This window comes from Saccostrea cucullata, unplaced genomic scaffold (genome assembly GCF_032062105.1).
Source record: "Saccostrea cucullata isolate Sc308-1 unplaced genomic scaffold, CSIRO_AGI_Scuc_v1 ctg6833, whole genome shotgun sequence".
In the NCBI taxonomy this organism is placed as follows: Eukaryota; Metazoa; Mollusca; class Bivalvia; order Ostreida; family Ostreidae; genus Saccostrea; species Saccostrea cuccullata.
In genome coordinates, this window is record NW_026928229.1 from 7,875 (window position 1) to 33,372 (window position 25,498).

A 25,498-nucleotide genomic window follows, 5' to 3' on the forward strand; every position below is an offset into this window, starting at 1 on the left:
ATGATACAGTATAAAGAAGACGTTACAAAAATGAAAATATTTGTTTGATTTTCATATTAAATTCTCTGAAAAAATATACTCAGAACTGAGTAAAGGGGTGGAGTTACAAGAATTAAGAAATGTAGTGAATACTGTGTGCTAAATCAAAAGGTTACGTCTACATGTATAGTTTTTGCATTAAAATGTGTATTTTACACTAGCCCATATATAGCTTTATAGAGCATATTTTTAGGTGTTACACCTACCCCACCCACTTATTTAGGAAGAAGTCGATTATCAACAAAAAGCAACAAAAAACTACCCTACCTTTATTTTTCTATAAGGAGGGAAAAAATCTTAAAAAATCAACAAATTCTACTATTTTTCAACTGTTACTTTTACTTTCTATACCCCTACAAACATTTAAAGTATGCTTTAATCATGGCGAAGTAAATTATGACATGATAGTCTTGTGTGAAGGCTTAACTTCATTTCAATATTTTATCTAGAGCCTCTTTCAGTACCATTGAAAGGTATAGAGTTTTATTTATATTTTTACGTGCTAAGAAGAACAAATATAAAATCTATTCGAACAAATACATTAATTACTCGAAGGAAGAACAATTATAATATACAGCATATTTCCCTTTCACTTTTCCCATTATAAATCTTGTATCACTTTAAAGGGGGTCATTTTTCAATGGGGGTCAATTTTTTATAGGACTAACATATAAAATTATGACCCCTAGGACTCTTTTCTACAAAAAATGATTTTTTTTCTATGGGTGGGGGTCATTTCTTGTCATTGAAAAATGACCCCCCGGTGATTATTCGATGGGAGTCATTATTCGTCTTTACACCGGCGGCTAGAAATTTAGATCTTTAGTCGGCTCTTCGGACCATAGCTGCAGATCTGTAGCGTTATGGTTTTATATATTTCTCTTTGACGTTATGGTCAAAGACAAATATATAAAACCATAACGCTACAGATCTGCAGCTATTCAGGCCATTGAGCAAAGAGGGATCTTTTCGTGCCAACAACTATTGTGACTATGGACCTAGGTGTACATGTATATGGTCTCATCCGATGGACCATTAAATCTTTGTTATTTCTCAAAAAGGGCAAAATTATACCCCTGTCAAAATAATTATCCAGTTTTATCTGAGTTGTACACCGAATTTGAAAGATCGATAAGAAATGAAACATTCCAAATTAATTAATTTTTAGCATTTTCATCTTATTTTTTTTAAAAAAAAAGGGACAAGAAGGTCATGTTATTTTGATAATAAGTAAGAAGGTTCCTACTTTCATCTTATGTAGAAGAATAAATAAATCTAAAAGGTCTGTAAAGTAATTTTGAGAAGTAAACATTTTCAATGACAGTTTTATCACTGATATATTCATTTTTATTACAGTACTCCAAACCTAGAGATAATACCTCTTATTCTGTGTAGGGGTTTGAAGCTTTTTGATTATCCACTTTCATATGATAACATAAATCAAAATTGAGACTACTTTAAACCTGACCCATTTTATATTTAATGACATGATTTGCAATGGTATACATTAAAGTGATGTCAAGAAAGAAGATGGGAGCATTTGGCGTGTGATCTGCAGGAATCATTTGTACGAAACATTTATGGTTTAAATGTCCATGATTTGGTTGACTGAACATAGCTGGTCAGATTTTACAAACACGTCCATAGGTTTTTTTTATATTATTTAGTTTGAAAGTGTGAAATTGTAAGATTTTTGTCCGTTTTTCCTAAGGGGTACTATAACATAGTAATGTTTCACAAAAAATAAACACCTAAAATATTTAATGCATATATAGATGCATGATACGTGTACATGTACATTTATAGAAGATTAGAATAAAATTATTGATTTCGCTCGAGAACCAAACTTAACTAAAATTTATCTAATTCAAAATTTTAATGCATCAGTACATAAAACGAAAGGGACAAAATAAATGGTTGTTTGCATGAAAAAAAAAATTAACGCCCCATGCCAGGTTCGAACCAAAAACTTTTCTATTCCAGTGCAGTGAACAGCTATCCCAACTTACTGAGCTATCACCGCTACACATACATTGAGTTTAAAAGGACAAAAAAGCACTACATTCACACATTTGGATTTTTTGGGGAAAAGTTCGTTTTTCGTGGTCTCTGGGTCTTCTCTCCATTTTTTTAAACAAGAGGTCCATGGACCACATCGCTCACCTGGGCATGCTTCCATATAAATATGATCAATTATGGCTTTGTTATTCTTGAGAAGAAGATTTTTAAAGAATTTTCCTATATATTTTGATGTAAAACTTTGGTCGGCAATTGTGGCCCTGCCCTACCCCTGGGGGTCATGATTTGAAAAAAACTTGAACCTACACTATCTGATGATGCTTCCATATAAATATGATCAATTATGGTTTTGTTATTCTTGAGAAGATTTTTAAAGAATTTTCCAATATATTTCCATGTAAAACCTTGGTCGGCTATTGTGGCCCCGCCCTACTCCCCGGGGTCATGATTTGAACTAACTTGAATCTGCACTACCTGAGGATGCTTCCATATAAATATGATCAATTATGGCTTTGTTACTCTTGAGAAGAAGATTTTTAAAGAATTTTCCTATATATTTCTATGTAAAACTTTGGTTGGCCATTGTGGCCCCGCCCTACCCCCCGGGATCATGTTTTAAACAAAATTGAATCTACACTACCTGAGGATGCTTCCATATAAATATGATCAATTATGGCTTTGTTATTCTTGAGAAGAAGATTTTTAAAGAATTTTCCTATATATTTCTATGTAAAACTTTGGTCGGCCATTGTGGCCCCGCCCTATCCCCGGGGGTCATGATTTGAACAAACTTGAATCTACACTACCTGAGGATGTTTCCCCATAAGTTTCATCTTTCCTGGCACAGTGGTTCTTGAGAAGAAGATTTTTAAAATATGCCCCCAAATTTTCATTAATTCCCAATTATCTCCCCTTGAATGGGGGCGCCCTTCATTTGAACAAACTTGAATCCCCTTCACCCAAGGATACTTTGGGGCAAGTTTGGTTGAAATTGGCCCAGCGGTTCTTGAGAAGAAGTCGAAAATGTGAAAAGTTTACAGACAGATGGACAACCGGACGCCGGACAAAATGTGATCAGAAAAGCTTCGGCTCAGGTGAGCTAAAAGGTGTATTCGTTTCTTTGAATTAAAATACACACAAATAACGTTTCAAAATCATGAAGAGAAGATCCAGATATAGAAAATTTTTTAGAATAACGTGTTTAAAAATGTACACTTTTGTACCAAATCTCTAGTATGGCCAATTTTCAACTTATTTTTTAGCAAATCAAAGCTCGATTTCGGAAAAATATTTTCCTTTCCTGTTGGACAGGAACCCCATAAATAAAAAAATGTTAAAATTTCATGTGACATGTTGATAAAATTTTCACTTTTCAATTACGCCCAGATTCGTGCCGAATGCCAATCAAAAGCGCCCTCGTTCTTTAATCATATAATATTTTTACGATGCTGAATACATACTTCCTATAAAAGATATAAAATGAGTTTTTATCTGATCGAATGGCCCATTGTTCTGAGACCCTGAATCTGCCTCTGCAATTCTCAGAGATCCGTATTTTATGCTCAATTGACATATCTGTATTATTTCGAGAATTTTTTTTTATAGCTCGATCACTTTTTCATAATGCCGGTAGTAAATCGCAAAAAAATTAATTTTATGGAATATGACATTTATTTAGGATTATTCATAGCTGATTCTGTTTCTAAATTTAAAGAGTCAAACTCTGTTTTCCCAAAGCATCTGCGAAGGAAAAGACAAAACCTACGAAAGGAAGTGGTTACATGAGTATTTTATGTTTCAACATTGTTTTGGGACATTTTATAATTTTAAGATATTGCTGAATTTCAAGCATATCTTTGAAAGCAGGGTAATAATTACATGTATATATGTCTTTTGTATATTAACACTCATGCAATTGTAATGCTGCGAGGTAGCAGTCTAGATGTCTAAATTTTTCATGTCGCCATAGGTTTGTGTACTAGTATATGTACATCCTATATAAAAACTGGAATTATACAAAATAAACTTAATGCATACTTTAAATTGACAATAACTTTCTCGTCTTGTGGATACTTATAGATACTAAATCATTCTAATATACAAAATAATTATTCATTTTCAGACAAGGATATATTGTTTGAATGCAAAACAGTTTGACAACAATTTGTTTAATCATAGAATTTTGACCCTATGTTATTTCTTCATTTTCAGCACTGTGTGAGCACATTACATCCAAATGCCATGGTAACAACTACATGAATTCTATATGTGCCAACCAATCAGATGTTATTGCCATCAAACAACTACAGTATGGAGCAAAATCAAATGGCAAAAAGTGTCCCCAGAATGAGCAGCATAACAATAATACGTGTTGTTCGCATGAAGTTGGCGACTGTTTGGAAGATGTGACTGATTATGCCAATAAATATTTATATTTTTCTCGATTGTCTGGACTAAATGGCATTTCACAAAATACAGCCACACCCTGGATCCGAATGAATTGTGGAAATCGCACTTTCTCGGACTATGTACAGGTCGTGTTTGATTGTATTAAAGGTATTTGTCTGATATAAAAATTTATTTTATTTATTTCAACTTAATATTACCTTCAAGCAATCGAGTTTCACCATGAAAAAATCCATTCTTTTAATCTGTAAAACAATTCCTGTGAATATCATGTAGAAAATAATCCAAATTTACAGAATGATATCATACGTTCAGCGCATATATACCTTCCAAGGTTATTTTGATAGCATTGTGTTTTCTTTTTCAGAAACAGAAATCAAGAACTTTTGTGACTATCAGAAAATGACCGCAACAAATAAAGGTCTGTACCTCCATAGGGAACGATATTTTAACATTAAAAATACTTGTGAGTGCATGATCAAATCATCAGAAAGATCTACAATCAACGTATTTGCCGTTGACGTGAGATTGCAGCCAAATTACCCTGTTAATGAAAACCTCACTGGGGACTGTACAAATGCAACAAATATGCTGACAATTAGTGATAACAACAATATGACAAGCATTGAGTGTGAAAATGACACCATTTATGGAGAACTGGAAAAACTATATTCTTCATCCGAAAACTCTATTAATATATCATACTCAGAAGAAGGAAAAGAGCCACAAAATGTTTGGATATTTGTTAATGGTAAAGTTGACATACTTTGCAATTGTCTTATTTTTTAGTTAGACCATCCTCATTTCTTTCTTTTTAAATGTAATCTGCGTTTATATTGCTGATATTTTTATTAAATATATCCTTCTTACTGAGTTGTTAACTAAAGATTTTTTTTGAAATTTTGAAAAGAATACATTCTTTATTTAGCCAGCAAAGGAGATTTTGAAATCGAATGTAATCCACGACTCTCCACTACAACTTCAACAACAACATCAACAACAACAGGCACAACCAAAAATTCAAATCCACTCGTGACGTCACCTGGCAATCAAGGAAATAGTCACAAAAATAAAACTACACAACCATCGGGACGAAAGACAAAATCTCCAGGTTATAGCAATCCTCAATAAGCAATATTAGTAACATATCATTACGCATGAAAAATATGGAGATATCGAACAATATTCCAGATCAAAAGTCCATCAAACAATACAAAACAGGAGCAGAGCAAACACGAATGCATGTATTTTGTTTTTTATACTGATTCTGTATTTATCATATATAAAACTAAGTTTGAATTAGTTGGGTTTGTTAAACGTTTGCTTGTCTTCTACTAATTCTTCATTTGTCAAAATTCTGTGTCTAATTTTTAAAGTCGGTGAATTTAGATATATTTAACGTTTAGCAACTGCACATAAGTCAAACAATTTTTTTCAGAAGTAAATTATACCACATCTAGCAATTTAAGATATAGTAACTTTATATTAATCCAAACACTTCTTTCTTTGACTTATTTTCAGGGTCTAAAAATTCAGACTCTAATGTCATCGAAACTGGACCCTCGGCCAGAGGTTAGATTCCTCTTTTGAAATTATATTTGCTAAATTTGAAAGAATTGTGAATTAAACGAACGCAGCTTAATAATTTAATGCTGTTACTTGAAATACATTTACTTGTACGTGTTTTAAATTTGTTCACTTTATGGGTTTTTTTCTTTACAGTAAGAGAGAGAGCCATACAAAATACGGCAATATACTGCGTCATAGGGGCGGCTGCTATAGCGACCATATTGATAATCACGGCCGGGTTTTTCATTCGTAGGAACAGAAAGTTAGTATGTCAACCACTATATATAATATGTAATGCAATTAGTACATAAGGAAATTAATTACTTAAATCATTGGTTTGAAAATACAAATCTGATCTGTTGAATTACAAATCTTAGGATAAAATACTCAGTATCCACTTTCAACAAATGCGATGTACATTGTGAATTTTTTTAAATTATTAATTGGAAATGTGTATTCAACTCAGCAATACAAAATGTCAATATTATTACTTGTTTTCATTTTTAAATTTCCCGCCTTTTAGGTCAGCAGAGCAACAAAGAAAATATAAAAAGGTGCACGAAGCAAGACTCAGCCAATCCGACTCCTCCATTTTCACACTGGAAAAATTACCAAGGGAAACCCCAACAAACTTTTCTGAAAGTTCAGAGGACCATTTGTATTGACAAATCCCTTGATGGGAAGCCATTTGTAACATTTTATGACAATGTTCATTGAAATATTTATTATATTTAAAATATTAATATTTTAAATATTATAGAAAGGCTCTTTGTAATTATCAATTTTTACATTACATACATTAATATTAGAAGACAAGCCTCTTTCAACATAGTATAATTTTTTTCAGACAGTGTAAGTAAGAGCATGAAATGATTATGTATTTGAACAAATTTTTGTGATCTATAAGTTTTTGAAGATTTTGTTACATGCATTTAGATTTACAATTCTATTAATAATGTGCGTGTTATTAGAGTGTCATAAAACTCATAATTATTGTGTGTTCTGTCAATCACTTATTTTATTACCAATCTTTACTACAAGTACTGCATTTGAAGGAAAGCAATGCGTACATGTGTCTTTAAATGTATCATCACATTCTACGAGTCAATGGCATGAAAAGTTAAATTGATGCTTCTTTTTTGCATTTCTTTATTTGTTTTTAAAAAACTTCACATCTTGTTGTTTTTTTTTTTGGTTTTTTTTTTTTTTATTTCAACAAATTTCTTTGTTTGTCTACATAATTTCATTACATATTAATTACATAAATTATTCTGTAGGGTATTCTATTTGTGTACAAAGATTTGTTGAAATCAAAGCTAAACTGAAGGAAGAGTGTCATTAAAAAATTGCATGTAATTCTATATTTTGTGAATATTCAAGTTTACGTATATGAAAATTTCTTGTAGGATTTTTTAAAGGTAAAATAATGTGAAAGTCATAGTAAAAATATTTTGTGATAAACTATAGTTCAAACTTGATTTACTCTAGTTTAACTTAAGTGCTACTGTTTGCAACAGTAATTTTTAGTTAGGGAGAAGACCTATGAAGAATCCGGTATTATTGTCAATATCATACAATGTATTTGAGACACTATAAATGCATGTATCAAATGATTCTCATATTTCGTACATACAAAACAATTGCTCGTCTATTAATGATGAAAAATCCTGCAATGAAATTAAAGCATTTATGATGCCTTATCATAACCACTTGTGAAAAACCTTTAACTTATCATACCATTTCGTTTTATTAGAGGTTAAAAGTAAGTTTTTTATCCTTATCCGATGGAACTATGTATTTTATCATCATTTTTTTTTTTACAATTATTTATCATGAAAAATTATCTCCATGAACTAATGCTAATTTTTATTCTGATTGGGTAATTATTTTATCACTAAATGATTGCTACAATTTAATGCTGCAAGTCTGCTGAACTCAAATTTTTTTCTCTTAAAATTGCATAGGTTAAAGCATTGTAAAATCATTCATTTTCGTGGGGGCTTACCGTTTTCATTGTTTTCATGGTATGAAGTAGCTGCAGTTATGGTTTTATATATTAATATTGATGACCATAACGCACAGGCACTTGTTTCTGTGATAAATTTTTGACCTATAGTATAATAATAACGTGTTATCATTATACTATAGGTTTGAAATTTATTTCCGAAACAAGTGCTTGTGCCATATCGCTAAAAATGAGGTCAATATTTTCTTCGAATTGTTTGAAAGAATGTCTCTACTTTCAAGCTTTAGTCAATAAATCTGCCTTTCAATCCCTTAATCTAGATATATATTTTCACTATCTGTATTATTTTATTCACCTCCGTACCCTTTATAGTTGTTTCTACAGACCAATTTGCTGGTTTTATATTGGATGGTAGAAAATTCAAGTAAGTTTATTGGCCTGTAGACATGAATGTAAAGAGTTGGATAAAATACAGCTGCAATAATGTAGCCCTCTCAACTTTTTATATGATTTTTTGCCTCTTCCCTTATAAAAGATTAGACAAACTAGAAAACTGACCAGTCAGCAAGGGTCCTGCCATAGAGTAGAAATATAAGGTGCAGCTTATGGAATTCTTCATAAAAAATGTACTAAGAATAAGCAATAGCAACTGTATTCTTAAAATTTCAAGATAATTCATAAATATTCAAAAACCTGTAAATAATACCCTTGTATTTACATTACAGTAAAGAACAACTTAATATTGAATGTATATTTAAACAATAATAAAGCTTATGTTATATAAAATGCCTGCCTTCAATGAATGCAAATATCATGAAGACTTGACCTTAACTTCAACACAAACAGCAGTTGCAGACAAAGGTTTTCATTAATCTTAAAGTGACAGATAAAGATAAGCCTACTAAATTTTCTGCAGCAGGCTTAGATAATTAATCCCAAGGGATTAACTGTACCTCTCTCATCCTTTTCTTCTAAAGTTACTATAAGAACTTTTTCAGTATTTATAATGATAGAATGGGGTTTTTTTTATACAACTATCTTAAAAATTAATAATATTCTTGAATTTACATAAAGGGAAAAAAAGTAAAAATAAAAAAATATATCTTCTTTAATCTATTTCTTGTTTTTAGAATTCAATGAGATCATCACTATTTTAACAAAATAAAGTATGAACATTTATATTTAAATCCATATTTCAGAGTGTTCATAGCATTCTAAATTGACTTAACTTCAAAACAAACTTCACTTGCAGACAGAGGTGGTAATCCCATGGGACTCATAGCAGCATACAGTTTACAATGGGAACATCTTTAGCAGTTATCTCTCTTTGCCAATGCATTCTTATATAAAGTTAAGGAATCTACCCCACCACCCAGCTCCAAACCAAGGGTCATAGAGAAACAAACTAAGCATCAAAATATGTCTTTCTGCCTATTAAACTACCATACCAAATTGGGCAACCATTAAAAAAGTTATTAGGAAAAAACAGAAAATTTGAGGACGGAAGAGTGACAGAGACGGACAGACAGAGTGATTACTATAGGGCACTCGCAAATCCTTGCGGGGCCCTAAATACATGTATACAGAATAGTTTAAGAATACTCTAGAAATAGGGAGTGAAAGGTAGTTAATTGACCAATGCTGGAAAGTGAACAAATTCTCACCAACCATGCACTGGATGCCTGCCTCATAAATTGCACAATATTTGCATTATAGGAACTGTAGCATTATGGCCAAAGACTAAAATATAAAACCATAAGACTACAGTTCTGCCTCTAGGAATTTTCATCCCCACAAACTAATATATTTTCACAAAATCAGGAAATTTAAACCTCATCGAAATACATGTAAGTGTTTCTACAGTATACAACAAAACATGTACTAGAATATCTAAAGATCAGTCATTTTCAAGTTCATTTCCCAAATCCATAGTGATGCTCTTGTAATTTGAAGATTTGCGATCACATATATTTTTTCGTCTGTCCATCTGTTTTTCCCCTGAAAGTCTAACCTTGGTCATTGCTTTTGAGCAATTATTTTTGGGGGTTTTTAATGTATTTCTTGTAATATGACCTTTCCTTGGGTGTCATTTTACCTAGACCATAAATGTGAAGGGGGATGAGCAAAACCTTCAAATTTACCAGGTCTGTGAACCATCATCAATCAACTAAAATTAAGCCTTTGTACATTTGAAGATTTTTTCAAATTCTGGACTTATTTACAATTAAGGATTATTAATATATATGGCTGTTGTCACCTTTCAAATGTTTCTGCATAATTCTGCATAATCAAAATGGCTTTAAATATTTCTAAAAGTCATTGATCCCCTGGTTCTTAAAATTTTCTTTAATATTTAGTATACATGTAAATACACATATAAAACCATGCAGTAAAAATATCAAATAATAAATAAATCATCATACTTTAGGTAAATGCTCTTTTACCCAATTTTATAAATTAATTTTGTGTTTTCATGTCATATTTATTTGATTTACATAAAAAAAATTACTTTGTGACAATAATTGCAACCGTTTTTCATGAAAAAATCATGATGATATACATGAACCTTATAATGAATTGAACACATTGTCGAATTTTGCTTTGTATAAACAAATTTTATGTAATTAACATTTCAGAAGATGTTAACGAGCAAATACTTTCTAATCTGGAATTTCTCACACTTTCAGTATCCTTGTGGTCTCCTTTACAAACCGATATCTTCTTCAATATAATGGGTTTTTGAAAGTAAAAATTTATGGCCTCAAAAAGATATTTAACCACACTGTTCACTTCACTATACTACCTCTAGCAACAGTTCTAGACAGTACTTTATATAACCACATATTCTTTAATTTCTATTGTAAACATCATGAAATGAAGCCTTACTATCCATGACATTTTGCTGCTATAATTGGATTCCTCCAGTATTTCAGATCTACACCACAGAATTTGAGTCCAAGCTCACATTTCCTATTGATTCAAAGCTCACGTTTCCTATTGAGTTAAAGCTCACATTTCCTATTGAGTTAAAGCTCACATTTCCTGTAGATGGCATAGAATTGTTTACCTGAACAAATTTTTTCCTTTATAAAACTCCTGAGTTTATCAGATATCAAAAGTTTCAGCACAAATACTGTGACCATGTTCTTCGTACTGCTCCCTGGTGACGGCCATTTTCTTATACTCCTCAGTGTTAGCTAGCATTCTACCACCTTCCCACGCATAAGTCACAGGGCTGCAAAATAGGATGAGATTTTAATCAAGATTAAATGTTACCTATACTTTATTGGTAAGGAAAATTAAGATAAAGAACCTCCCTTGTTCTTTTTCAGACCAGCTATCATTAAAATACATATGAAATTTCAAAAATTTTGTTAATATAATAAGATATCTCTTACCTAGACAATGCTTGCATTAGTTGTGTTTTTTTAAGGTGTTGTTAGTATATATTTTTTTATTTCTCGTTTATTTTTTTTAAGGGGGGTCCAAAAAAGTAAAAATGTTGGATTAGCCTGTATCACTGTGCTTGTTCTTATATATACATGAATATTTGTAAATGAAAAGATTGAAAAACTTACTTGCTTGGCATTTTAGTTGAGATGTCATATTCTTCAGGGGCCATACTTCTTACATCAGCATAACTAACAAAACAAACATAAGTATGTAAAAAAGTTTGAATGCAAGGGGTTTCTTCGAACTGGACATTTGTGGATAATATAGATAAAATGGTTGTAGACTTTAAAATCACTTTCTGAGATCTGTTTTATATAAGATTACCATGGTATTCAAGATAATCATTCTAAATATCATAAGAATTAACTGTATTTTTTATCAATAAAGCTACGGTACTTCATGCATGAAAACATTGACAGATTTTCAAAACCTCTGGATAAAGTCATAATCCAAATGCACAAATTATTAAAGATATTCTCTTCCTTGACAAAAAGAAATATTTATACTAAATATTGCCATAGAATTGGATTTAGTTTTCTGCAGATTGTAAAATTTACGTTACATTTGCTGATATCGTGATACGAGATTACTGTATTCTACAAATAAATGACTTTAGTATTGAACATGTACTTGATGTGGGTCATATTTTGGCAGCTTTCCTACATCCTTTTGTGTGCCAAAGTTGGATTTTATGTAAAGTTTTGCATTATGATAGCATTAATTCATGATTGCACCAAATATAGTGCCAATCGTATGTGTGCATATGGAACGCCGTCACTGCCTTATAGCAGAACACTAATATTGTATTGTGTCAACCTTCCATTACATTATGTCAACTCTTTATGACATTAACCCACACTACCATTGCATTGTGTCAACCTTCCGTTACATGATGTCAACTCTTTATGACATTAACCCACACTACTATTGCATCGTGTCAACTTTGCATTATATGATCTCAACTCTTTATGACATTAACCCACACTACTATTGCATTGTGTCAACTTTGCATTACATGATGTCAACCCTTTATGACATTAACCCACACTACTATTCCATTGTGTCAACCTTCCGTTACATTATGTCAACTCTTTATGACATTAACCCACACTAATATTGCATTGTGTCAACCTTCTGTTACATGATGTCAACTCTTTATGACATTAACCCACACTACTATTGCATTGTGTCAACCTTGCATTACATGATGTCAACTCTTTATGATATTAACCCACACTACTATTGCATCGTGTTAACTTTCTTTTACATGATGTCAACTCTTTATGACATTTACACATAGTAACAATTATATTTCGTCAACTTGCATTTCGTTGTGTTTACTTTTCATGAGATCTTAGTTTTTATTAACTGATGTGAAAAGCTTATGCCATACTGTGCGCACTCTTCTACATTATGTCGATTCACTATTACGTTATGCGAACACGGGTATCCTCGGCCTTTATATGAGCATAGCGTTATTTCCGCGTTCCGCAAGCACAAAAAATGGCGGGAGAGAAAACTGTCTTAGAAGTGATTCTCAGCGATTTGGGAATGACATCTTTAAATGAAAACTGTAAGCGACAAATAATTGACAAACTTGAAACGGGCAAAGCCTTAACACTGCGACTGTGTATTAAAGTCACGTCTAAATTCTAGGTTGTTTACTTTAATCTCATAGTTAAATACTAGTAAATCAAATATTAGGAGTCGTGCAGCAATCATTTTTTTTCTTTTTATTTTGAATTTTTTTTTTAAATAAAAGTCTTAAACTTTGTAGGACATTGCATTAGTTTCACAATAAGCTTAGCGGAATCAAGTTGAAAACTTTTTTCTATGAAACTATAAAGCCTGAGAACTTCTCCGTTTTCCCTCTTGGTCTCCAACCATATACCGTCCCCCTTCCTTGTTCAAGATTCCCATATCCGCCACTGATATGTGCCCATGCATGCGTACTAAGGCATATTCAATTGATTTAGATGAGCGACTGGTAGACTTTTGTAATAGAATTCTGGCTCTGGAATGATTAAAAAAAATTACTAACTCCAATGACATAGCATCTTTTTTTGAAAGAGGCAGTCAGCCAGAAAAAAAAATCATTTACCCGAAAAAACTTGACAAGCCAAGAAAAAAAAATGTCCAAGCCCGGAAATCCTTTTTCGGGGAGAGGGGTCCAACTTCGGTCAGTCCTATTTTTTTCCAGACATATTACATTACCCTTAGTGGATTATACTTCAACAAAAAGTGGGAATGGGGGCTGTACTGTTTCAATGAACATTGCATTTTCTATAGTAAAGTTATGTCTGGGAAAAGAGGGGGGTTGATATTAATTGCCTGTAATTTGTCCTAATCAATCAGGACCCCCCCCCTTCTTACCAGTCATTAAAACACTGTCATCAACATTCATTATATACTAGATATACATGCACAGCTTTGAGATAATGTAAATGTTTTTTAACATCAGGTTATGAAATTTTGGAATCAACATGACAAAGAGTTAACACAATATAAAGATATTTTTAAATCACATAAGAAAGAGTTGACATAACGTAATTAAATATTCACATCACGGAATGGAGTTTTGACATAATGTAATAAAGTATTGATATAATATAAAGATATGTTCACATTATGTTATACACTTTTTACACCACGTAATAAAGCACTGACATAAAGGTAAGATGTGTTCACCTCACATCATGATGCTCTCGCCGTATAATAAAGATAAATCCATATCACGTAATAATGCTTTGATATAATAGATATATACACTCTAAAAAAAGGAATGGGCTTTTGACTTAATGTAATGATAAGTTTAATTATAAAACACAATTTACTTGACGTAATACAATTTCGACCTCACATATTAAAGAAATGAAATGATGTAAAGAAAAATTCATTTCACGCAATAAAGTTTTAACACAATGTAAACACATTATCACTTCACATAATGAATTTTTTACTTCAAGTTATGAAGTGCTGACATAATGAAAGAATGTATTTACTTCATGTAATGCAGCATTGTAGCAACCTCTAATGATAAAACGCCGCTTAATGATACAAATAGCATTAAGCGTTGCAATTGCAACGCTTAATGCCATAAATTATTGCATTAATAGCTGACATCATCAACCGCTAATGCTAAATCGCCGCTTAATGACAGAATCATATCATTAAGCGTCACAAATGCAGTGCAACACCGACGCTTAATGAAACAAGCAAATATCGACATATTCGACGCTTAATGATACACACTTGTGTATCATTAAGCGTTGCGGTTGCAACCCTTAATGAGTTAAAATTTAGAAATCACCTGTAATATCTAAGAGAAACACACATCCACCTTTCCTGAACAATGAGATATCACTTGTCAAAATATTTATATATGCCCTTGTGCTATATTAATGGTAAAAATAGAAGTTTTACTGTTTTCTATCTAGTCAAGGGAATGTCTTTAAGCCAGGGTTGATTAAGAGACAGACAGTCAGATAGCTGGAAGAAAGAGATACAAACAAAGGGATAAATAAAATGATATTCAAATCATTTTAAAAGAACCAATTTTACTGAAAATACAGAAGCAAACAAGCAATTAAATTCCTTTTAATTCGATACAATGATTTTAATACTCAACCCTTAAATATAAAGAATATATTTAAATATACCAAACTTTGTATTTTAGATTTGATACAGCTTAACACATGTCACTGTTAACGTTTCAGATATACATGTACGTATCGAGAAATAAATTTATTTTCACTATAATTGTATTTTTAATCTGCTTCGTTTCTTCAAATTTTTGAAAAGGAGAGACATCAATATTGACAATTTATGTTTAAGTATATAAAACACAAAGAATACAAATGAATGCAATATATTGAATAATATATCATTTTGAGAAAAAGGTACATTTATCCTTTATTTGTACTCAGTTTTACTTGAATACATTACTGTGGCATGATTATTTTAGAATCAATTTTGAAAACTAGTACATGTATAAAATTACCAAATTATAAAAAATTATGTCAAAAGAAGTTCACATACTTCATTTTGTAATATATTTGCCTGTCTGTCTGTAAACAATTTTTTAAAATGCTACTCCTCCTGCAGTTTTTGTCTGATTTCAATGTAACTTGGCACACAAATAGACTACACTAAGATTCTTAATTTCTGTATCGATTTTCGATTACTATGAACAGTGTTGCCTTAGTTACTAAAAATAGAAATAATATAATAAAATGCTACTTATACAACATGTTTTGCCTGATTTCAAAATAACGAAGCTCACATGTAGACTAAACTTTAAGATATCGTTTTTTGATTTCAATGAACAGTGTTGCCGTGGTTACTAAAATAAAATTTTTTTGGAAATACTTTCAATATGCTTATCCTCCTACAGTTTTAGTTAGATTGTAATATAATTTGGCATGCAAGTAGACTATACTAGCATACTCTATTCTCAGTTTCGTGTTTTTGAATTAGTTGATTGATGTTGCCATGGTAACTAAAATTGGAAATTCTGTAAAATTTTATTGAAAGCTATTGCTACAGTTGTAGTTTTATTGCAATCTTGCCACAAAAATAGACTTAATTAAGGACCGTCATTCTTTTTGTTGCTTTTGTTAAGTTTTAAGCCCCAACTGCTACTTTTTTCTTCCTTTATTATAAGTAAGTACAAACGAGTAGAGCTACAGTCTCGACATAATCAAAACATAACTACATCAAAGTTTCTAAGACTTTACTATTGTTGATTAAGTTCCAAAGTTTTCACTGTTGTTAATCAATGTTTCAAAGTTTTTACTATAGCAGATCAAAGTTCAAAGGTTTTCACTATAAATATTAAATTTAAGTTTCTAAATGTTTACTTTGGTACTTTAGGACTATAGTTTATTGTAGTATTTTTTAAAGGATATGTTCGTTTCTACGGTGGTATATTTAGGACAAGCAATAATTTTTTTTTGGAAATACTGGAAAAAAAATGTCTTGTGAAAAATGACATTATTATCTTGTAAAAACGACTTATTATCTTGGGAAAACGAGATATTATCTTGGGAAAACGACTTATTATCTTGGGAAAACGAGATATTATCTTGTGCAAAACGAGACATAAATATCTTGGGAAAACGACTTATTATCTTGTGAAAACGAGATATAATCTGATGAAAACGACTTATTATCTTGTGAAAATGAGATATTATCATGTGAAATGAGATAATATCTCGTTTTCACAAGATAATATCTCGTTTTCACAAGATAATATCTCGTTTTCATAAGATATTATCTCGTTTTCACAAGATAATATGTCGTTTTTCACAAGATATTATGTCGTTTTCACTAGATAATTTCTCGTTTTCACAAGGTAATTTCTTGTCTTCACAAGATAATATGTCGTTTTCACAAGATAATTTCTCGTTTTCACAAGATATTATGTCGTTTTCGCAAGATATTATGTCGTTTTCGCAAGATATTATGTCGTTTTCACAAGATAATTATGTCGTTTTTACAAGATAATTTTTCCCTTGGTATTTAAAAAACAAATAATTGCGTGTCCTAAATATACCACCGTACTTTTTTTACGCAAGCCGTGAAAAAAACTCTCTAAATTTCAGTTTGTCGTCCAATGTAATATCACCGACTTTCTCATTGAAATAAAACAAAAATCAGATCAAACTACACTGTAGTTAATTGAAGTTTTCAATTTAGGGAGAAGTAAAGAGACAAAGTATGTTTTTAAGCGTCGGGATGGGATGGGACGGGGGTAATTTACATTAATAAATATTTTATGTTGGTTAAGGTAGGATTCTTCTCACATTTCTTTTATTTAAAAATTAATGAAATTTTCACAGAATCTAGAGGACAATATCACTAAGTGATGGTATCAGTGAAATTTAATTCGACCATTTAATATTAGAGGCAAGGTCAGGTCAAGGACTTTACTTTTTTCCTGGACATTAAGGTCAGACGACACGTTCCTTAATAATATGTTTTGTATCTCTTGGAATAAGATAAGAAATATTCATATTTGGCATTCTCTTCTGATTTCAACATTGTTTTTTGAAATGTTTTTAAATATAGGACCACCAAAAATAGTGAGATAGGCCGTTCAGAAAGATTACCCATAAGGGTTATATAAGAAATATGAACCTTTGGTATCTTGTCCAAATGGCTGGTAAGGTACCCTTATTTTTTGCAAGGAATTTTGTTTAAGTACCTTTTCTTCAATGACAATCTCTTAGAAAATATATATATATTTTTGAGGAATGTGTCGTCTGACCTTAACATTAAACCAGAAGTCTCTGTCGAGACTGTAGCTCTACTGGTTTGTACTTATAACAAAGGATGAGAAAAAAAGCCATTGCCATCAGACCAAAACTGTAGAAGGAGTAGCGTTTTAAAGGAATTTCACAGAAAATTCTGTTTTAGTAACCATGGCAACACTGTTCATCGAAATCAAAAACCGGTGCATAATTTTATTTATCTTAGTGTAGTCTACTTGTGTGCCAGTTATATTCAAATCAGATCAAAACTGTAGGAGTAGCATTTTAAAGAAATTTCTCAGAAAATTCTATTTTAGTAACCATGGCAACACCGTGCATCGAAATCAAAAACCGATGCACTTTTTTATCTATCTTAGTGTAGTCTACTTGTGTGCCCAGTTTTATATAAATCAGACTACAACTGTAGGAGGAGTAGCGTTTAAAAAAATGTTTAAAGACAGACGGACAGCTAGACAGCTAAACGGACGGACAACGGACGCATTACTATTGCATAAGCTCTTCTGGCCCCGGGATCATGAAACATCATAGCTTAAGTCAAAAAATGTCTTAGATGCTGAACTTTTTTAGAGGTTAAGCAGCCCAAAATGAAAATGCTTTCCGATTTTGTATCATCAATCTGTGTCATATGCAAATTAAGAGTTTCCTTAAACAAGTTTTTAAGATTTTTAGATGATAGAATTTTTTACTTAAGTCTAGGTCTGTTTAATGATCCTGGAGCCTGGTCTCTGACCAGTAGAGCTAAAAATTACTGTTTCCAATAATGAGATCCCTACTTGTAGTTTAAAAGATTATTTTTTTTTATATTTCATAAAAAATACTATCATATGTGGCCTATAAGATGATATAACCAAATTGACATGGATAATTGAAATAAAATGGATATTTGATAATCCGAATTTCCTCCATTTTTGAAATTTTTTTAAAAGATTTATTAGTTATTTTTATATGCTTCCTACATATTAAGATTTTCCAATTTTCACATATAGTAAATTGTCACATAATGGTACAAAATGATACAAAAACTTATAGTTTTGATCGTTTACTAAGAGAAAAATAACACTTTTTACGGATTTTCTTGCTCAAATCTATACTTAGATTTGAATGTTATCGTTTAAAAGCAAACATAGTTCTAGTATGTGTGAAAAATCTTATTTATTTGATATATTTTGAATTTTTAGTCCCTTATTATTAATTTAACTTTATTCTGAAAATTTCGTTTAGTCTTTGATTGCGTAAAAATTATATCTAAATTCAATGTTCTATAATAATTTTGAGAGGCAGAAAAGAAGATTATTTTCATACGCCATCATTCCGCCAAAAATATAGTCCCTGCTAGTTTTCAAACGCAGTTTACCATTTCTATTTCAAGTTGTATTATTGTGATAAGGAGAGAAATATCTTTTAAACCTCTTGCATCTAAATATAAGACATATCAACAAATATGCTTTGAATATTGAAACCAGAGAAGAATCCTACTTAAGTTAAATATTTCTTTAATGTTTTGGGAAGATTAGGGACTTTTTATTCTCCATTTTTGGATGCCCTCCCCTTTACTTGGAAAATTTTGCCACAGACTTGCTTTATATGCAACCTACTTTTTTTATCATCTAAATTTCATTTGCTACCCAGGGTCTTAAAGTAACTATCTCCAATCAAAGAAATTGAAAGAATTGTTTTTTTTATAACGAAAAAAAAAATGAAAATTAAATAAATGTCATTGCAATAAGATCTCTAACTCATGCTTATTTTTGCCATTTAGACAGCACATAGAAAGACTTCTGTGTTTCTTTCTTTCCTTACATTTGTGCTACTTTATATGTATAGAATCAGATGAGCTAGTGACCAAGTGGAAGCAATTTAAAATCTAATTATGTAGCGCCAAGAATGCCATGCCTTAAATACCAAAAGTCAAGCATATCAAAGCATTGTACTTTATGTTTGAAATAATTAGAAAAAAATAATTTCTTATATTATTCAAAAGTGGTTAATTCTATTCCTAGCTAACTAGAAAGATTTCAGTCTGTCTCCACTGCAATTGTCAGTAAATAATGATCTGTTTCGGTATACATGTACCATTTATACTCGCCTATTAGTCGGTTCTGTTTTTAAGTCTGAAATTTAGACAGTTTTTTTCACTCACGGCTGACGTTAAATAGCGGAATATCCCTAACAAAAAAATACTATAGAAAACTATATAGTTTAATATAATTAACAAGAGAAGCAAAGCAAAAACTTTGGATCTTTGATTTGCTAAAGTGAAAACTTTGGAACGTCGCAAACCACGGTCAAAATGTACGATCCTTTCCCATTCTAGCCGTAGTTGCTATTTTGTAGCTCATTAAAGTATTAATTAACCAATGCAAGAAAAGCATAGTCGGGCCTTTCATGCGACCTTTTAATACCTATTCGCAGTTAGCGAAATACTTCTGATGAATACTAGCATTAATAGAGAGGGTATCTCTTGTACCGAAAAAAGAACTATAAATTTAAAGCTATTTAATTTTGATATTTGTCAGATGTAAACTTAATCTTATATATCGAAAGAAAAAAATACTACAAATGAAATATGCGTCATTTACAATTTAAAAATAAAAAAACCTCTTCAACCTCAGTCAGTATGTATATTGTAATTTGATACATACTAGAATTCAAAATTGATTCTAAAATAATCATGCAGTGATGCAACGGTGATGTATTCAAGTAACACTGCTCACAAATATAGCATAAATGGATCTTTTTTCTCAACACAATATATATTATTCTATGTATTACTTATATTCTTTGTTATATATCCTTAAACATAAGTTATTAATATTGATGTCTCTCTTTTTCGGAATTTGGAGAAACGAAGCAGATTAAAAATACTTTAGTGAAAATCTCGATACGTATATCTGAAACATTAACAGTGGTATGTGTTTAGCTGTATCAAATCTAAAATACAAAGTTTCGATAAAAATATTCAAATATGATTTATATATATATTTCAGTTTGACTATTCAAATCATTGTATCAAATTAAAAGGAAATTTTTGCTTGTTTGCTTCTGTATTTTCAGTAAAAAAATGGTTCTTTTAAAGGATTTGAATACCATTTTTATTTATCCCTTTGTTTGTATCTCTTTCTTCCAGCTATCTTTTAAACATCCGGGGCTTAAAGATGTTCCCTTGACTAGATAGAAAACACAGTAAAACTTCTATAATTACCATTAATATAGCACAAGGGCATATATAAATATTTTGACAAGTGATATCTCATTGTTCAGGAAAGGTGGATGTGTGTTTCTCTTAGATATTACAAGCGATTTCTAAATTTTATATCATTAAGGGTTGCAACTGCAACGCTTAATGATACACAAGTGTGTATCATTAAGCGTCGAATATGTCGATATTTGCTTGTTTCATTAAGCGTCGGTGTTGCACTGCATTTGTGACGCTTAATGATATAATTCTGGCATTAAGCGGCGATTTAGCATTAGCGGTTGATGATGTCAGCTATTAATGCAATAATTTATGGCATTAAGCGTTGCAATTGCAACGCTTAATGCTATTTGTATCATTAAGCGGCGTTTTATCATTAGAGGTTGCTACACAGCATTGACATGATGTTAAGATATATTTACATCATCTCATAAAAAATGGACATAACGTAAAGAAATGTTCACATCATGTAATTGTAAATTGACATAATAAATGCATAGTTGTATGCTATAAGGCAGTGATGGCGTTCCATATGTGCATCAAGCATCAAGCCATTTGATATTAAAAATTTTCCAAACTACACAAGGTACACGGTATGACATGGAATTTTTACATAAAAGTACATCTACTTACAATCTCTCAGAGAAGCCTGGTAGTAAACAGTTCCCACCAGTCAATACAATGTTAGAATACATATGAGGCCGCATCTCTGAAAAATAAAAAAAATCAATGAAAGAGAAATCAATCCTGCATTTTTTTTTTAAATCAGTTAAGAAGAAATCAGGCAAAAAAAAATTCTTGTTTCCTGCTACCAGTCAGAAAAAATAGTGTAGGGTAGGTAGGAAAATTATTTTATTTTTTCATTCTATTTTATTTTTTCAAACAGTATTTTTTGGATAAGAACTATTACAAAAATTAAACATGTCATAGCTAGATAGATATAATCTTTTAAAATGAATTTCCATGTCTTTTGATGCACAACTCAAGTGGAATTGTATGAAAGTCCATGTTTTAAATATATATTTCTTTCACTTTTGGAACATGAAATTCCTGCAGTTTCGAATTTTTTCCCCAAAAGCTAAAAAAAACCTTTAGAGTCGGGTGCACAAAAATAGGGTAGGTCGGGTAGCAGAAAAGACTTTTTTTTGCCTCAACTAAAATTTCTCCAATTTATTCTGGTGTTTCTTTTACAAAGTACAAGTACACTGAAATGAAAATATTGTATGTTTACTTCAAAAAGAAGGCTTCATATTTTAGCAGCTTTGTACAGTATATGAAAATTTATATTGAAGTTTCACCTTTCAAATACATGTACATGAATTTGCTTCACCAGAATACTGCATATAGTGCAATTAGAGTGCATAGTGATGTTTTAAGTGACATGGTCCATAACCTTGAACATAATTTGATACAAATGAAACCAAATTTTCTTTCCTTTAATATGGAAGTAATTGATTTAGCTCCCAGACTTTGATTATCCCAGTATAGCTGAAAATTTACAGAACCATTTTAGAGTTATTGTAGAATATAACTGACCTTCAGGCAGAGTGCTGATGGCGTACACTAGGGCCTCAGCCACCCCCATCTCCTGCACCCCTACATCTGACGGGTGAAACAGCAGCTCTGGTATGGCAAACCTCTCATTGTTCATACGAATTATCTACAAAGAAGACAATATAGCCCCTTAAAGGTAATGCAGACAAACTGGATTTCCAAGTCTTTCTAATTGCAAATGTTTGACCCTGTATATTACTGACCTGCTCTCCGTCTTTGGCCCTCCCCGTGGTCTCCTCCTGGGGTCGGACGTACCCCCTCTTGATGTGGGTGTAGTCAGGCAGGACATAGTCCCGGGCTATCATGTTCTCTTTACCTCTCTTTCTGTTTGAATTATAATTCAGATATCAAGCAGACATGTTTATCATAGGTGTATTTGGATTATACTGTGGAGTCATATGATATGGTTTCCATATCAACAGTTGTGGTCTCAATGGTTTTTGCATGAAATTGATAGAGTCAGAAAGTGGATTTATGTTGTAAAAACAGTATGAAATTTTTGATAGCTTTTAGTAAAATAAAGGTAAACTCCCTTGGTTTGTGTGGATGGATAAATTTTTATCCAACTGATTTTGTGTATTTTCTTACCCTTCATCAAGGCTCAGTGATGGCAAACACATTCTCACAGTCCCATTGGATAAAAATAATATCCAGACATAAACCATTGGAGATCCTATATCTACCACATATTCTTGTTTGCTTGAAATGATAATAGGGATGTGCGATTTTATCGGTATACCGGTATATCGCGATTTTTTGTTGCGTGATACGTATCGTGATACGGAGACCTAAATACCGGTATTTAAGTACATATTATAAAGTCCAGGAATTATTCATTTATTTGTTTAATCTTTTCAAATTACAATTACAGAAAGTATAAAAATGTTGTAAAACGTGAAAAGAACGGCATCTTATCGTCCAAACATAATTGATTTTATATACATAAATATTTCAAGAAAATGAAATTTTGTTTTTCAAGCAAATTTTTTAGAAAAATAATGACTTTTCATATAAAATCATTGTAAAAACTGCTTTTAAGAATATCATGATTTTATCGTGATATTGTGGGAAAAAATCGTGATATATCGCGATACGAAATTTTTGGCGATACCCATCCCTAAATGATAATCTTTTAAAATAAGTTTTAGCAAAATATCTTTGATTTTACTAATTTTCCATGCAAAAATGTAAAGTTGTTCCTCTTGACACAACCAAAGTTATAATTCTGATGTTCAAAATAAGTAAAATGCTTCCAACTAAGTATGGCTCCTATATTTGATTTCACACCAACTCCAATATCTTCGATAAAAGATGACACTGCATCCTTACAGTACAACTTACTTGGCAGTTTCCATATCTTTCATGAATTGAGTAGATACATAACACACATCTTCCTTCACTTGATTTATCACATATGTTTCATCCATTACCATCAACTGTCTAAAAATGATATAAAGTATTGTCAAAGATATTCTGAAGGCAACATATAAGATATTTAAATTGTACACAGAATTTTTACAAAACACTTCAATTTTTAAAAAGTTTGTTTACTACATAGACATTGCATCACATCAATAAGTTCTCAGCTTTCAAGTTGTAGTGGTGCCAGCTAGATTTTATTTTGAAAAGACTATATCTTTAACCTTTATCAAGATATGGTTCACAGTTAAAAAGTCAATCAACAAAAAATCAAATGAAAAAGATGATGTGTTCCTTATTAACTGATATTGATGTCATTAAAATAAATGCTTTGAAGGTGTAAATGCTTTTATTTCTTTAAATTTTCAACTGCTTATTTTCATTGAAGTCTTATTAAAATCTTATCCTAAAATAAGTTTTGCTAACCAGGTTAGCAATTTTGTTTACCAATGGTGCATGAGCTACTTACAAGCTAATGTTATCTTCAAAGTCCTCTGCTGCCATGCAAAGGGCAATCACTCCATTTCATTTTTTTTAAATTGATGTATTAATGTGGGATTTCTTTCAAAATTACATTCATTTTTTGAAATACATACCTATATGATATAACTTCTTTCAGATGATTAGTTAGCAATTTGCCACCAACATTTACTCTGCAAAGTGAAACACAGCATAATTTTATTTCAACCTTTACAATTCATGTTGCACATTCAATTTTCAAAGGAAAATTACATAAATTATAGATTGTATTTATATACCTTTTGACTGCCCCTGTGATTTTCTTGCCCTTGAAGTATGGGACAATATGAGAGAAGGAATACCCTGTGTCCAGGACTATATTACATAGAGGAGGGGCATTTGATTCCTTGGAGTACTTATACTGACTCAGGAAGGAGGCTGTAAAAACAAGAATAATGGGTTAAGTAGGTGGTTAAGAAGGAATCCAAAGCCATAGTTTGTTATTTTTTTTAAATATTTCATATTTCATATCTATCTTAAATGTAAGATATGACAGAAAACTTGCATACTGAGAGAGGAAGGGGAGAGAATATGTTTCGAAGTGTTATTTAATCTTTTTCTAAATAAAAGGGATGTTCAATTTTAGTCAAATCTCAACTATTATCATAACTATAAAATTTTCTTTAAATATGTTTTTTATGAATGATTTGCAATTTAAAAAGAACTTACGATTAGTTTTTAACACAGACTTAAAGGCATATTCTTCAAAGAAGATTTCATTCATAGCCTCTTGTACTGAATTGAAGTTGAAATAAGGTTCTGTGACAATGATGTTGGTTTCATTGAAATCCACCTGAAATTGAATTATTTTGAAAGTATGCTGTAACATAAGATGCATATGAAACTTGTAACAATAACCCCCCGGTAAAATGTTATTCGCACATTTTATATCAATTTACCTTCATCACATCTTTGCCAAAGAGGTAGTCCCACACTTGCCTTTCTATGTCCCAGTTTACTAAGTAACCCTGTGAAAAAAATCTCAGTCTGTTGAGTCTAATATTAAGTTATTTGCAGAATAATTTAAATATTGATATTACATACACCATCAAGAAACTGGAATAGACTAACTTGCCTTTTCTTTTT

The 25,498-nt window shown here is 31.2% G+C and overlaps 2 protein-coding genes across 2 annotated transcripts; one reads left to right on the top strand and one right to left on the bottom strand.

Annotated features, from left to right (window-relative positions):
- Window positions 1–4,835: 4,835 nt before the first annotated feature.
- Window positions 4,836–7,759, top strand: LOC134276855 (RGS domain-containing serine/threonine-protein kinase A-like). Its single transcript, XM_062759141.1, has 5 exons — window positions 4,836–5,215; window positions 5,393–5,575; window positions 5,986–6,036; window positions 6,187–6,295; window positions 6,557–7,759. Exons 1-5 carry the CDS (start codon window positions 4,867–4,869, stop codon window positions 6,696–6,698), a joined length of 834 nt encoding a protein of 277 aa, XP_062615125.1. The 5' UTR covers window positions 4,836–4,866; the 3' UTR covers window positions 6,699–7,759.
- Window positions 7,760–10,357: 2,598 nt separating this feature from the next.
- On the bottom strand, window positions 10,358–25,408 carry LOC134276856 (actin-related protein 6-like; the record flags this gene model as incomplete). Its single annotated transcript, XM_062759142.1, has 10 exons — window positions 10,358–11,234; window positions 11,578–11,640; window positions 21,554–21,629; window positions 22,457–22,580; window positions 22,678–22,798; window positions 23,816–23,914; window positions 24,490–24,546; window positions 24,652–24,790; window positions 25,082–25,205; window positions 25,312–25,408. Coding segments are annotated over 10 exons (1,030 nt in total), but the record flags the coding sequence as incomplete, so codon positions are not given.
- Window positions 25,409–25,498: the final 90 nt, after the last annotated feature.